The sequence below is a fragment of the Eschrichtius robustus genome, chromosome 9 (assembly GCF_028021215.1).
Source record: "Eschrichtius robustus isolate mEscRob2 chromosome 9, mEscRob2.pri, whole genome shotgun sequence".
Classification (NCBI taxonomy): Eukaryota; Metazoa; Chordata; class Mammalia; order Artiodactyla; family Eschrichtiidae; genus Eschrichtius; species Eschrichtius robustus.
In genome coordinates, this window is record NC_090832.1 from 1,435,403 (window position 1) to 1,451,578 (window position 16,176).

Consider the following 16,176-nt stretch of genomic DNA (forward strand, 5'->3'; position numbering starts at 1 on the left):
AACGGCCCCGGGGGCGGGCAGTGGTCCCTCTGAGCTGGACGGGCGTCCTCTGGAGCACAGCCGGCCGGCCCAGGTGCAGAGGCGCGGGCCTCCCCGGAGCCGACGCTGGGGCTCTCAGGCCAGGTCCCCTCCAGACTGCCCACCCGGCCCTGTGCCGGGGCGGCCTCGGGCACCCTTCCGAGACCTGGGTGCCCCGGGGGAAGCTCTGCCCGCGGCCCCTGGGGAGCCCCTGCGGCCACACCCACCTTCTCACATCCAGGCACACCTGCCGAAGCATATCTTCCTCCACCAGACGCCCGAGGGGCTCGGACCAAACGCTCCGACTCAGCTCAGGTGACGTCCGGGCGGTGGGACCGAGCCAGGACCCCAGCAGGCTGGTCAGGCCACTTGGAGGAGAGACAGAGCCAGGCCCTGTGTCTCTCGCCCAGAGATGGCCAGGGGCTGACAGTGGAGACGGGCCACCGCAGGCAGGGGCTCTCGGTCGCCCCTCTGCCCAGAAGCACCGGCGTCCTCACCGGGAAACGTGTCAAAAAAGCGAGACCTCAGGCCTCCCTCCAGACCCATGCAATCAGAAATTCTGGGGTGGGGGGCAGGAATCTGTGCTGTCAGGCCCCTTTGTGGACCAAAATTTGGGCACCAGAGCTCTAAGGAAAAGGGCTTGGCCTGTGCTCTCTGCAGTGATTATTATTATTATTATATTCTTTTTGTTATTATGAACTTGTCTATGTCTCGTCTGTCAAGCCCCAGCAGCTCCCCTAGACCCACCACGATGTCTCCTGTTTTCCTATTTTTATATTTCTGTGGACCCAGAAACCAAACAAAATCGGTTCGTCTCCCCGCAGTGAGCCTCTGCAAAACTGATGGGCTGGAAGAAGGCCCGCCCCGTCCCGAAGGACAGGGGGTGTCACCTTGGGTTTACTCTCCGTGCGTCTTTTTTCTTACCTAGTGATTCCTGGCTGGATGGGCATCAGGCAAAAGGGATGTTAAGACTTCATCCAGTCTGAGCTGAGCACCCCGCCTGACCCACATCTGAGAATCCCCTTCTCAAGATGGTAAGAGAAGAAATCAGTAAATCACAAATTTTGCTTTAAAAAATTGAGAGATTATTTCTGGATTTACTTTCCATCAGTGTCCACGTTAATGTCTCTGTTTTATATTTTTTACTTTAATGTCTGAATGTTAACGTATTTCAATGGCCAGAGAAAACAAACATCACTATCATTCTTGCAACAGGGTCGTTCACAGTCAATAGTTTCATGAATCTTCCCAACATTTGACCATTGCAGTTGTACATTTAAAAAGGTGCCATAAAAAATTGTTCTGTTTGTTTAAAAAAAATAAGGAAAATACATATACTTGTTTTTTAATGTGGAGACATGGGATACCTCTGGAAAAGATTATCCATTGTTACTTATATAGAGTTATATGTTCTGGGATCATTTACTTCTAAAAGACCTTTTAATTTATGAAGTTTTGTTAAATATTAGAAAATATCAGAAAAAAGCTATTTATGGCTTAAGTGTGGAAGAGGACAGTTTATAAAGTACCCTTTTAAAGTAATGAAAGATGCGGTTATAAAGTAGCCACCAAATTAAATGTATAATGGAGTACAATAAGAGAGCAGATTATAATATAAATCAACTATTATACACCAGAAAGTAACTTTTTCCAGAAAGGAAAACTAAAAACACCAACATGTTGCCCATCAGGTAAATAAATAATTCAAAAGAAGTCCAAACTGAAAAGGAAAAGACAGACAGACAGACAGCTGTGGCTCTGGGCGCAGACAAGGGGCCGAGGGCAAGGGTTCTGGGCAAGGGCCGAGGGAAAATCTGCCTCCTGGCTGGTGCTGGTCAGACGGGGTCATCAGAGGTCCTTAATGCTGATTCTCAAACAGGCTTCTAAGTCTTGTTTAGCACAATAACAGCACCTCGTGGTCTTTTCCTTGAATATTTGACTTAATTTTTTAAAAATCTTTCAGTGTCAATTAAACACCTTCTGAAATTTCCACAATCTGGAACTTTTATCAGAAATTTTACATATCCCATGTTGGCTGTATCAAATTACTATCTTTTCTCATCATGGATGTAAAATTAATTTCCTCAATACTTCAAAAATCGTCATAACAGTAGGTGTTAGACAGTAATATAATGTATATTTTTTTCTAAAAAATCACTTCCTTAGAGAAGTTTGCAGTGAAGGCTGGCAGCAAAGCCAACCCCTCCCCCGGGGCTTACCTCCATCTGAAATGCGGCTCCGTTCAATGCATTTTCTATGTCTTGTTACAGTTGTTTCTTTCACATTTCCTCACCAATAGGTATTCAAATGTTTTATTTTAACAAGTATCCTTTTCAGGAAGAGAATTGTTAAGCCTGAAGAAAAAGCCATTTTGATCCCTCTGATCTGTAACCTTTCCCATCAAGCAAAGGACTCTGAATGTGTATTTGAATAATTCTCATCAAGAGGTACTTCAGAGGCACAGCTGTGTTGTTGATTTCAATATTTGGGAATTCAGTTGTTCTGGATGTTTCTTTCAAGTTCCTCAGCTATGGAGGGCCCTTAACTTATTACCAGGGAAATTCATTGGTGAAAAAAAGCTTCTCTTTATAAAGTGAAAATTTTCAAAAATCATAAGGATATTCATACAAACATGGAGTTCTACCATTTCCGGTAGAGGCCAAAACTTTAGGCATGGTAGGAAAATGCAAAGATCATAGTTCAATTAATGTAAATAACATAGAAAAGTTATTCAATCTAATCCAAGTTTCTCTGTCATTTATAACCAGGTCTTCCAAAACCCAAATTTAGAAGTTGGTCCGAGAAGCTGTCATCAGAATGCATACGAGCTGAGTAAACTCCCAGAAACGACCACTGACTTGCTCATTCCTGCAAAGATTTCCATCATTAAAATCAAAGAGTAGATCGTATTCTACACTTTGAGAAGGAACTCCTCAAACACTTGATGTGGCCATGGCCGTATGAACAAGATTTCCACTCCTTCCCCAGAAACATTGTCCCTACAACTGGCCTTGGTTTAAAGAGGGGTGCAGGGCGGTGCGGGCAGAATCTCAAGCCGCAGTTATGGGTGTTTCTCGTCTCTTCTATAACCCGAGGTCTGTAGCTTACTTCAAAAGCATACCTCAAGCTGAGTTACATATGAAGATTCTTTGGATATTGTAATATTAAGAGTTCCTGCATGTAGGCTCGGCTTACAATGTCTTCGACTGCTTTGTACTCACGCCAGGAATAAACTCTTGGCTAGGGTGCACGGGAACAGAGGGAGATGAGATTAAAACCCCGAAGCCATTTCCAAATAATCGAGAATGGGCCAGCTACAGAAATCCTCCCCCGGAAAAAAGTCCTTTGTTTTTAAGCTCTCCTCCCGCCCCCAGCAATGTCAGTCTTCAAATCTTTAGAAAGAAGAACAAGAGAAAATCCCTACAGAATAAATATAAATCAGCTGTGCCTGGATGGAGACCTGCGGCCCCGGCCCCTCAGCAGCAAGAAAGACGGAGGGAAGACCCAGTGGGCTGCCTGGCACTGCCTTGACCGTCCTGAGCATGCCTGGTGCGAGTGAAGCCCCGCAGCAGACCCGGGGTCTAGACCAGCAGGGCTGGGGGTATAATCTCCAGGAGCGCCTGCTGTCAGGCAGGGCAGGGCTGGGAGTGAGTTTGGATTTAGCTCAAAGAGCAGCTGTTTGGTCCTGAACACATCTCAGGGCAACATGCTGCTGCTTCCCCAGAAGAGGGAAAGCCCTTCCCGCCCCTGCTCACCTCCCCACCTGACTTGGTAAGGGGAAGAGCAGACCCAGGGCCCCTAGAGACCAAGCAGTGGAAGGAGCCAGTTCTGCCCCTCTTCTTTGGGAAGTGTCTCCTCCAGACGCCTCCCCGCGTTCTTGGACGGTGAGTCGCCCCTCTCTGGGGGCCCGCGGCTTCCGCACTGAACTCCCAGATCCTCGACGGGTGTGTCCAGCTGTGGGCGCCTGGCCTGGCGAAGGTTCGGTAAGTGCTGCTGGTGGAGATGGTTGTGAACGAGAAACGACGGGTGGGTTTCTAGGAAGGGAAGGGGGAGCCTCCACGAGGACGAGCGTCACGGGGCCTGGCCACTACCGCCCACTGAAGGGACGCCTCTGATGCCGTTCCCAGGGTCCTCACCGCGTGGGAACGATCCCGTCACCAGGAAGCAGGTGCCAACAAGGGCCAAAGGGGCCGATTTCTCCCCCCAAGCTCCCTGCCCCCTAAGGCTTGAGCTCCACTGAGAGTCACGAGTCCGAGTCCGTGGCCGGAAGGAGAGACAAGGCAGGTCCTCCCCTTGTTGTGAAAATCTGTGCGATTACCTGTCAGCGCCCGAGCTGCAGTGGTCCAGGAAGTGCGCTGACTTGGTGAAAGCTGATTAAAGCCGGCGGTGGGTTCCAGGGTCACCGAGGAGTCACCACAGTGAGTGGGCAGTGGCCCTCCTTGTCCTTCAAGCACCTCGCTGGGGCCTGGACAACACGGCCCCGTGGTCATGGAGCTCAGAGCTGGGAGTTACACATGTTCGAACTCATTATTTCTTATAAATAAGGAACTCAAGGCCCATGAAGTCACATTATGGTATCTGGCAGAAAATGTGGGCAATGGAGACAAAAGCATAGATTGAAATCCCAACCCCGTCACTTACATGCGCAGGGGCCTCGGGTCAGGCTCTCACCTGTAAATGGAAGGTAAAACCACTTCTACCTCGGGGCGTGACACTGACACACGACAGCCCCGTGAGTGTGAGCCCGGCCACTGTCGCCATGACGTGGGCTCCCAGCCTGCTCTCCCCACTCGTCCTGCGCATCCCCTGGCAGAGGCTGGCCCTGACACTGGGGTTCCCCAAACCCTCCTGCAGTCTCTTTCCTGCCATCCCTCCCCTGCAGGGAAGGGGCCGTCCTGACCCCACCTCCCCTTCTGCCGCTTCCTAGACATCCAGCACCTTCCCTCTGTCAAAATCCTCGGGAAAGGATGTCAGGTAACTTATGACCTCGGGGAGAATTTAAATCAGTGTGTTACCCCTTCCGTGGGCTTTGCATCTTTAACTTTCTGAATCTGTGAAACATCACCCTCACACATGAAGTGTGTCAACACAAACGCACAGCTCAGTGACTTATCACCATAGGTCCAGGGAAACAGTGTCCCGGCAGGGGGAGGGGCCCCCAGGCCCAGCCCTCTTTCCCATCTCAGAGTTCTCCCCCCTTCCACACCTCACCGCTGTCCTTAGAGTCTGACCACTGAAGTTGAGTTTTGTTTGGTTTTTGAATTTTAAATGGGCTGCGGTGTTCCGGGCTCCGGCCCCCTCACCTGGACACACTCACTAGAGCCGCGTTTCACTGCAGCAGCTCCTGTGTTCTCGCCGTTCGTGTCCTACCCGAGGGCCAAGCAAGCACGTGATCTCTCCCTCCGACACCAGTGGACGCTTGCTGGCTTTCAGGATCTGGTCATCACTACCAGCGTGCCATGCACACTCTCTCACACGCCTCCCGCTACAAAGCGGGCCCCTGTCTGCTCGTCCTGTGCCCCGTCTGCAGGGGCGAGCTGATGGCACGTCAGGGCCCCCCGGGGTTCACTGCTGCTACCCCTCCCCTGGGTGTCAGGGAGTCTCCCTGGGAGGCTGGTTTGCATTTCCCTGCTACCCATGAGCACAAGCACCTTTTCCTATGTGTGCTGGTCCCTAGGATTTCCTCATTTGTAAAATGCCGCCTGTTCAAGACTTTTGTCTGTTTCTGCTAGATGGCCTCATTATCCCATTCTTCTTATTGATCCATAGGAATTTGGTGCTTTGCCTTAATGGCTTAAAAACACACGACTGTGAAATAAAAGAATCCTTCCCTTTGAAGGTCTTTCTGGGAGGAGTGGGCGGGGGGACATGGATGCTGGGGCCCCCTCTGTTCCACTGAAATCAGCCGTGAGTGGACGTCCCCCGCCCTCCCCAGGGGCTGCTGCGTGTGTCTGCACCAGTTCATAATAAACACACACATGCATTCTAAGTGACCATTATTGTTTACTGCTAAGTTTTAATGTGTGTCTGCACCAGTTCATAATAAACACACACATGCATTCTAAGTGACCATTATTGTTTACTGCTAAGTTTTAATGTGTGTCTGCACCAGTTCATAATAAACACACACATGCATTCTAAGTGACCATTATTGTTTACTGCTAAGTTTTAATGTGTGTCTGCACCAGTTCATCATAAACACACACATGCATTCTAAGTGACCGTTATTGTTTATTGCTAAATTTTAATATCTTTTTCTGATTTTCAAATTTCTATAGAATGTGTTTATACGGTAAGCTCCGGGCAAACTCCAAGGCCAAAGACCTCTGTTGACTGCTGACATTTACCCAGTTGTAATAAACTAGATGGAAATCACTCCCACGCTCTACAGAGAGTGGACAAAGCATATCAGCCCCAGCAGGTGTCAGCCAGGGTCCCAGGGAAGGGAGAAGGACGCCCCTGGGGGTTTGCAGATGGAAACTGACCAGCTGACATACACATTATTAACCACAATCTCTCACAAAGTGATGCTCATTACCGCACTTGCAAGTGATTGGGGAGGATGTGTCAATATCCGGGAAGAGGTTATGTTACATTGTGCAAAAGTCTATCATAAACTCTGTGTGTGCGGCACTGAGTCCTCCCAACACTCTCCCTTAAATACCAAGATTCTCTCAACAACCCCCTGCAGCGCACAGTTTCCACACGTGTTCCGAGCACAGGCACCTGCTCTCCCCCACCCATATCTCTGCAGAATAAAAGCATGAATACAGCTGGGGATTCATAGAATTTTCCCATAACCCTGGCCAAGCTGCAAAACCAAACCACGGGGGTGGAAAGGGAGGCACTCCTACAGGGAGCCCCGTCTCCGGTCTGGGAGGAAGCCTGCCCTGCCCACATCACAAGTGTCCTCAGAGACACGCCCTCCCCGCCCCCGCTGGCATTTTCCATGCAATAAACACCAGATTCTAAGCAAAAGGGAAGAATACTCCTTCTTCCATAACCCATCACTTGAAACAAAAAAATCCACATGGGCAGTGAAAACAATGGAGCATTTCTATACAGCAAAAATTGCTGCTACCTGGTTGGAAAAAATAATGTGAGTGAACAGTACAGTGGTTTGATTCTAGAAACGAAGTGTTTGTTACAGGGAAGTTATAAGAAATCCAGCCAACTTTGCTCATGGTTTTCTAAGAAAGTTCTTTCAGACACTACTTAATTTCTCAAAAGGTGTCACTAAAATCACAGAAATAGGTATCTCCTCTGCTGTCTCCTTCGTAAAATAAGGCTGGGCTTGACTCAAAATGCTGTTACTTGGTTGAAATGAAATAAGCATTTGCAAGTAACTTTCAGAGTGAGGGACACACACAGAGGCCAACTCCTTATGCTAATTTTTTTCTCTTTCATTTACTCCACGAGTTTGTAAAAGAATTATTAAGTGCAAATGTAAGTTCACTAAAAATATATTTACTGCAATATTTAGATCTTGGATGACAAAACAGTTTTAAAAATAAGTATATTTTAATTCCACATTACGCACATCCCCTGGCTTTTAAGTGATGACCAGTCACTTAAAATATAAGGTTTTGTGTTACTGTTAATTACGTACGTCATCATTCTGAAGCAGTTATGAGTTCTGACCTGTGCCTTGGCTCCTGGTATAAATGTCTGAATCATGAACAGAATTTCTAATTATAAGATGCCTCGTCTTGAAACAGAAAAGGGGTCTAAAAGTAAACTGTAAATACACGTTTCAATATTTTACATGAAAATTCAGGAAGATGTTTTGTATTGTTACATAACAGTATGTTTTTCCCTAGTAAGCTTAATCTAGTAATTGTGACACAAATATCATGAAATTTCTTCATAAATGGTCTGATAGGTCTCCCTCACCAATTAATCAAAACTCAAGCTGCAGACCATTTTCAAATAAAAATGATCTGAATCTTTTATAACATTTTTGGTAAAATATTAATGGAAAACAGACCATTTTATAGATTATTCTCCTGCCAATATTATTACCTTCAGTACATGAAGCCCTCTTATGAGTAATAAAATAACACAAATAAACCATCTGGAAAGGGATCTGTGACGAATGATCCACTTTTTCTTTGCAAACATATACATACAAACACAGAAATGTTCGCTTTTCTCGGCCAATGAAAGCATTTGGTCATTTCCACTGATGACCACGGTCCTTGTGGTTATTTCTAAAAATTAAGAGTCCCGAATTGCCATAACCTACCGTGGTTCAGACCCAGATCCTCCATTCCTAAGCTCTCTTAAAAACAAAGTTTTCATAATACTTTGGGATTTGTCCAGTGACTCAAATCCATTCCCAACATTCCTCATAATTCCACCTAAACTGAATTTCTTTTCAGTTATGAGCAAACATTGGTAAGATGATCAGAAAGCAGCCAATAATGTCAGTTGCAGTTTCACCTCGTAAATTCAATTGGACCTACCGGGACACCTGGGCGTCTTGTGGGCCACGGCGGTGCCGCTGATGGGCCTCCCGTTGGGTGTGACGCACCAGCAGTACCCCGTGTAGCTGTGGCACTGGACCTGCAGGAGGGACGGGATGGGACGGGGCAGTCAGTGCGAGTGGCGCCCGCCCTCCGCGAGGCCCCCTCCACCACCTGCAGCCCAGCCTCATTTCCAACGCAGGTCCCGGAGGCCCGGTGCTTCCTGAGTCCTCGCGTTTGAACACCCGGCAAACAACCTGTAACGCTCTGGAACCTGGGAGCTTAGGGACGAAAGGGACCAGAGGCGTTTACAGTGAACGCCGGTGGGCGCCAGCCCGTAACTGTTCAGTATCTAATCCTTCATCTTTGCGATGGGGCCCGAGCCCGCATCTTACAAGAGGGAAACCCAGGCACCAAGGAGACAGGATTGACAGGAGACTGCAGTCCGGCTGCCGGCGGGATGTCCCGTCATGGCCCCAGCTCCCCGCCACCACCAGCCAGCCAGCGTGGACACCAGCCGTGGCTCCAGCTTCTCTCTCTCCTTCCTGAGTCTTTCAAAGGTCAAATGATTGTTGTAAAAATACATAGAGTTCACATCATTATTGGATGGCTCACAGCAGATCCTGTCTTGTGTGTGGTTTGTTTTTCCTACCAAAAGTTATGTCAGTTAGCATAGTACTTCAGGAATTTGTTTCCCTTAATAAGAAATCATAGTATTGACAATAACAATATTGACCCACTCCAGGTAGAGCACTGGGTGATTAGACGCCGCCACTGACTAACGAGGTGACCCCAGAAACTGGATGTGACCTTGGCGTGTTCTCCTCCACAACTAACGCTGAACTGGAGCCGGAGGCTCAGCCGTGAGCCGGCCTGGAGGAAGCTGTGCCGTCCATTTCCCAGCAGTGAGGGTGGACAGCGCGGCCGTGACAGGGGCACCTGCGCCAGGGAGGGACTCGCCCTGTTTACGACAGTGACCCCCTCGGGAGGAACCACTCTGAGACAGAAAGGAAGACCCCCACCCCGGGAGAGGCCCACCGCCCCCTCCACGGGCTGCACACCTGGCTGTAGGTGCCGTCGTCGTTGCACTCAGGGATGAACACCTGCTGCAGCTCCTTCCGGGCCTGCTCCTGGGTGTACTTCCTCTCGGCCACACACCTGGACACGTCTGCGGGGAGGCACAGGGCGAAGGCGGCAGTCAGGCCGCGGGATGCACGGCAGAGGTGCCGTGCAGGGGGCCGGGGCCGGGGGGGCCTGGCGCGGGGGGCGGGCTGCCCGGCGGGCACCCGGCCGCTGAGCGGGATCCCTGTGGGGAGGCCAGGCCTCAGCAGGAAGCGCGGGAAGGGACGCTCGCCCACGTCCAGTGAACGAGGAAGCCGAGGCTCTGAAAGGCCACTCGGCTTGTCCGTGGTGAAGTGTCGACTCTGCTTGCCAGACAGTGCAAAACGGGCAGTGGCCCCGCCGGTCACAGACAGACTCTCGGATCCTAGGGGGTCCATCGGAGCACAGGGGCCAGGCCACGTGCCAAGTGGGGACCGGGTCTAGGAGCCACAGTGAAACTCAGCCCAAAGGCACTGCCCTGGAGGGAGGCGGGGCGGGCGGGCAGCCTGGGGGCACGTGGCTTCCGCCCTCAGCTGCGGCCCAGGGGACCCGTCCCATCTGTGGTCCACCCGTGTCCACCCGGCAGCCTCTTTCCTCTGCATCTGAGTTTCTTAGGATGTCAGAGTGATACCAGGCTCCCACGCTTCTCACCTCAAGTGGGAAGTCCAACAATAAATCAGATTAAAGGGTCAAATATCTTTATCAGTCCTCGCACCAAGTGAGCACAAATTTCCACATATTCACATGAAAATACTACAACGTGATGATTTGATACAAAGCACGATGTTTCTACTGTTCCTTAGGAAGATAACCCCTGGGACACCATAAACTAGTAGAAAAGGAAAAGACTGAAACAGTCAAGCACATCTAACCCAGCTCTGGATGGCAGGAATGAGGAAACAGACACCAAGACCCACCATGGAGACCTGCGCTGGTGGGAAGGCAGGGCCCGGGAGCCGCCGGCCCTGCGACAGTAGGAAGGCAGGGCCCGGGAGCTGCCGGCCTGCAATGGTGGGAAGGCAGGGCCCGGGAGCCGCTGGCCTGCTCCACCTGAACCGGTACCAGAGCCTGTTCACTCCTGGTGCTCGTCTCAGGACCCGGTAGGAGTTACACGGGTGGGCCAACCCCCGATAAGGGCCCCTCTTCTCACGACCACAGGCCAAGAAAATATGCTGTGCAGAATCTGCATCCACCGTGGAGAAGCATGTCCCCAGGGCTGCCACCACTAGCCTCACGCCCTCAGGCAGCACCCCAGGCACACGTCTTGTTTCTTTAGACCATCATCTGATGTAGCTCCTTTGAAATTTAGAAGTTGAAAAGAATGCCTTTCCCCATTTTTCTTACGTGTTTCCAGATTTAAATTACAAGTTGTCTAGATCTGGAAGGCCCTCTGGACACTGAGATACTGCTTCAAACGTGTCCACTGCCCAGCAGTTTTAGATGGTGACTTTCTGATTGCTTGGTAGTAAAATCTCTTGGCTACAACCAAGAGAAATGCCATTTGGGCACGAGCTCCAGGGCTCGGGGCTGCCTGTCCTGCAGTATCCATGTCTGAACACTGACTCTGCTGCCGGAAACCCTTATCTTGGACTCCGTGGAAGCCGCCTCTAGCAAGATGGGCCTGCGCTTCGGGGAACACGTCCAGGCAGGCTCAGGCCTCACGTCTTGATCTGCATTTTTGCCAGCACTCGGCAACATGTGGTTTTAATGCAGCCTGTGTTTTAGCTGAGGAGAAATCACTGCTCTGCTGGACTTCTGTCCTCATTTTTTTAGCATAACCTGTGGTTTGACTGTCTAAAAGGAAAAGTGACATGAGTTCTCAGCTTGCAAGGTCTCCACGAGGGTACAGACGGGGCTACAAATTACTTCTAACATTTGAACTATTGTGGAACACGCCAAAAACGCATACATTTCCCAAACCACCCACGGGCCCCGTTCCGGGCTCCAGGCTTCTGGAAAAGACTCCGCACTTGCCACTGGCGGGAGAGCTCTCAAACCCCTCACACGGACGGCACATTCAGTTCCGGGTTTACGTCTGGCACGTGGCTGAGGAGTCAGCCACAGGAAACCAGGAAGACTTTGCAGCAGGAACTGCAGGGCCCGTGTCAAGCATCCCTGAGAGCAAGTCTATAGCCGCCTACTAGACAGGAGTGCTGTTTGCCTCACACCAACTGCCTGTTTGTTACTCCTGATCCTGGAAAGCGTTAGTCAGGGGCAGGGCCTTCACTCTTGAGAAGAGGCGGAAGAGAGTCTGCCCCATCCATCCTACGGAAATACAGAAACACGCCAGGGAGTTCGCCCCAAATTAGCAACATCTCCCTAGTGTTCTTTCTACTTTGTTTTTTATTTTATGGTGGTTAGGGCACTTAACCTGAGGCTGACCCTCTCAGAAAGTTTCCGCGTGTACAGCGCACTGTCGTTAATGCCCCCTTGTGCTGTGTCCCCCGGCCGAGGTCCCGGACGGTTCATCCTGAGCGGCTGCAACGCTCCCCTGCGCCCTTAACATCGCTGTAAACCGTATGTGGTTAACAGGTACACCCTGAGGCTAAATTAAATGACCCTCTTTATAGAAATCAAAATATTAAGCACAGCCTCAGAATTATATTATTCTCAGTTTTTCCAATTTGTCCATCACTTTTAAGTGGAACAGAAAGGTTCAACAGTCTTGGAGCTGAATTTACAGGTGATACATTTCTTCCCTAATTATATTTTCTCTCTTTACGCTTCCTGTGGTGAGATTAAAAATTAAGCAGGTGCTTAACTCTTCAGGGGCCTTGTTGCGATTTTACTCTGGACACTTCATTTTGAACTGTTTGAGAATTAAATCCTCAAAACATGAGCACGATAATTTGTCCTTACTGTGGGACCACTACGCAAAACTTAAAATTCGTCATTTTAACCATTTTAAAGTGTACAATTCAGTGGTGTTTAGCGCATCCGAAATGTTGTGTAACCACCACTTCTACGTGGTTCCAGGGCATTCTCATCTCCACAGGGAAGCTGATGCCCACTGAGAAGCCCTCCCTCCCCCAGCGCCAGCACTATGCTCTCCATCCCTATGGATTTGCCTATTTTGGACATTTCATATAAATGGAATCAAAGTGTGTGACAATGTGTTTTCAATGTCCATCCACGGCGTTACCTGTGCCAGCATTTCATTCCTTCTTAGGGCTGAAGAATGTCCATCGTACGGACACACCGCAGTGTGTGTTTCCGCTCTGGTGCTGATGGACATTTGGGCTGTTTCCACCTTTTGGTGACTATGAGTAATGCTGTTCTGGGCACTCACGTACAAGCTTTTGTGTGAACCTCTGTTTTCAAGTCTTATGGTTATATATACCTGGAGGGGAATCTCTCGCTCCTATGATAATTCTGTGTTCAATTTATAGAGAAAACACCAAACTGTTTTTCACAGTGTATGAACCATTTTACATTCCTGCCCAAAAATGGACAAGCGTTCCAATGTATCCACATTCTCACCAATACTTATTTTCTGTGTTTTTCATTTTTAATTGTGATAGCCATCCTAGTGGGTATGAAGTGGTATCACATAACTTTTTGGTTCATAGTCATTTTTAAACTATGACCAAATTTTTACCTCATAGGAAAATCCAGCTTAACTGAAAATTATAATATTTTAATTAAATCAAAGCATTAAGCTCCTTCTAATCAAGGACTTCAATCACTTTTTTACTAGACCAAAGAAAAACTTTTGCTTTGATGCAAATTTGATCACATTTTTAAGAAAGTTTTTGTTATCTGAAAGAGCAGAGACTTTACAAATAATTTCTTCCCTGTGTTTAGCAAGGCATTGCGAACAACAGGTTTTTAATAAAACTTTTTGGATCAGTTCTTTGTTAGTAATAATGAGTTTTGTAAGCAATTTATTTACCTGGTTGTTAATTGTTTTCTCTCGACTGCAAAGTAAAAGAGATTCCTTTTCCAAGGGGATCACAAAACGTGTCTACGCCTCAAGATATGTTAGTCACGGAAACTATCAAGATGCACTTGCTTGCTCTAAACTAGAAATAAACGGCCATGTTTTATAGTGGTTGTTCCTAATGATGGTTTTCATTTAAACAGGAAGCAAACCATTTCCTACTTTGCTAAAATCACTCAGAACAGGTTTAAGCAATTATTGGAAGAGACAGATTTGCTGCACATTTTATGCAGAAGAATTTTGGAGAAGAACAGTTAAAAGGACCCGAGGAGGCTCAGCCAGAACAAGGTCATGGAGCACTGATGTTTACAGGCGGTCCTGACCCTGACCGCCCCCGAGCCCGGGAGCTCTTCTTGTGAGGTCCTCTGTCCATCACACACAGGATGACATGGAAACATTACCCAGAAGAAAGCGGATCGCGTTTCCTTTAACTCTTCCTGTGTAAGTCCTCACCCCAGAGACAGAGCCGCTCAGCAAGCTCCTTACTGAGGCAGAAACCCTTGGGGATATGGGATTATTTTAGAGTCCCATTTATGAAATGTACAATGAAAGGCTACACTGGGTATTTTTCGGGTCAATAGACCTACTGACCCTGGACCTAGCAGGGCGACTACATGGTGATGGTTTTGAGCACGGTGGTGTCAACTCTCTGGGGACACAGCTCTCACCGCTGGGTCCCCGTGGCCAGCACGGGGGCTGCTCGGACAAGGCTGGGGTCAGAACGAACAAAGCTGATGAGGAAGCCAGCTCTCGCTTGGTAGTGGCCACAGAAACAACAGCCCGAGGGTGACAGGCCTTTAATTTTATTGGCATCGAATGAAGGCAGACCCTGTGTTTCAAAAGTTGGAATATTTTACCCACCCGTAATTTTGAAGGCCAGCCTCCGAGGAAAATGAAGAATTCTGTGCTGCCAGTGTTCTTTGGCATAAATGATACAGAGGGCTGTGCTGTGATAAAGGGCCAGCAGGACTCCAAGGAAGACTCCCCACCCACGTGCAGCCGCCCAGCTCGGGCAGAGCCACAGGAAGTGTCCAAACCGTCCCTTGACCAGAGAGAGCATCTTAGAGCCGAGGAGAAAGAAACTGAGTTTTCATCTTAAGTATTACCATTGTAAACGCATAAAGACAGAAACAAATTAGAACAGGAAAAGCCAGGGTACATAATTGGGGTGGCCCAGTCCTAAAGGAAAAAGAGTAAGATAAAGTGCAAACAACTGCAAGAATATATAAAAGTATTTCAACGTTTTTTACAACATTCATCCAGGAAACAACTGATCAGAAGCAGCTCTGTGATGACCGATCACCACAGCCATCAACGCATCACCCTAGGTCCCCGTGCAAGTGACCCCAGGGCCCTTTTGTGTGAAGTTTGGCTACAAACCTTCGCAGGGCAGACTGACTGAGGCCGCGTTGTGCCTGCCCCGGCTCCTCTGATGAACTAACCTTGGAGGATACAGGGTTGCTAAAGCAAACAGAGAAAAGATTTTTTTCACGAACATTTCAAAAAGTTCTGCTGTGTTCCTGAGCCTGGCTTGAATGTGAGAGCAATGGCGCTACCTCTCATTGTGTCTGCTTCAGTCTATAACGAGGGCGCTTCTAACATCAGACCCGTTAGAACAGCATGAAGGAGTTAAGGTCAACAGGACCGGGGTAGGGTTTCTGCAAGGGACAAGCGCCAGTAAGATTAAGACGTCCTGGAACCACACACGTAAAGGGCATTTCCGAGCCTGCCTGTGGGCGAAAGGAGTCTGATGAGACACAGCAGGAAGCAGGGACACAGACCCCCGAGAGGACCAGGCAGAAGGCGCGCGCGCGCACGTGTACATATGTACACGCACGAGACACACGTACACACCCATACACGCAGGTGCGTGCCCACACACACACACACACGTGTACCTATGCACACGTGCCACACACCCTGCGCAGACTCCTCTCATGGAAATACCTGTTTCACTGAAGAAAATGATGGCAGGTTAACTGATTTCCAGCAGCCAAACTGCACCCTGGTCCTCAGCGCCGCTGTGGGTTAACAAAGCCTGCAGGTGGAGCTACATGGGAACGTCCAGATGCTCTGCCTTCTTCAAAGGCAGTGTCATCCGAAGCCTGAGGAAAATGGCCAGGATGAAGCTTCCAGCCCACTTCCTGGCTCTCCAAGTGTAAAGGCCTGGGAGGCACACACCTTTATGATCAGAAGAATCTTCAGAGGGAAAGAATTCCTCGTGTTCACCTGACCCGACCGCCCTGTTTCAGAGGCGAGAAGGCGGGTGGAGCCCTCCTGGCCTGGCCCCTTTGCGCTGGTTCCATGGTCCCCCGGCCCCTGGGAGCTCGCGAGGTGCAGCGGCCAGGACCTCGCCCTCCCGCCCCCATCTCTGCCCCACGTGGAGATCCACAGCCGGCTGCCTGCCTGGCCACGCCACTAGCATCAGAGGTACTGCTGCTGGGCTGCGGGCACCACCGCTGTTAGCTTGTACATCATGTGTTTGACTAAAATTAAAGTACAAAGAGCACTTCAGAGAGGGTGGTACTGTACCGACTGGGGGTGACAAGCACCCTCGGGCCTCGCAGAAATTCTGCTTGAAAACCTCGGTACTTTCAGGGGCGACAGCCCTGCTGACCACATGTGTGGTTTACGCCTTCCTCGGAATTTCCA

General features: G+C 49.3%; 1 protein-coding gene across 2 annotated transcripts in view; it reads right to left on the minus strand.

The window, feature by feature from the left end:
• Positions 1-16,176, minus strand: part of SMOC2 (SPARC related modular calcium binding 2) — a 156,922-nt gene that overhangs the window by 91,036 nt on the left and 49,710 nt on the right. For both annotated transcript variants that reach the window (XM_068550706.1, XM_068550705.1), the window contains exons 3-4: positions 9,545-9,651; positions 8,484-8,583 (exon numbers count right to left, since the gene is read on the minus strand). In XM_068550706.1, the coding sequence (XP_068406807.1) occupies positions 8,484-8,583; positions 9,545-9,651 (207 nt within the window). The remainder of the gene's footprint in view (positions 1-8,483; positions 8,584-9,544; positions 9,652-16,176) is intronic.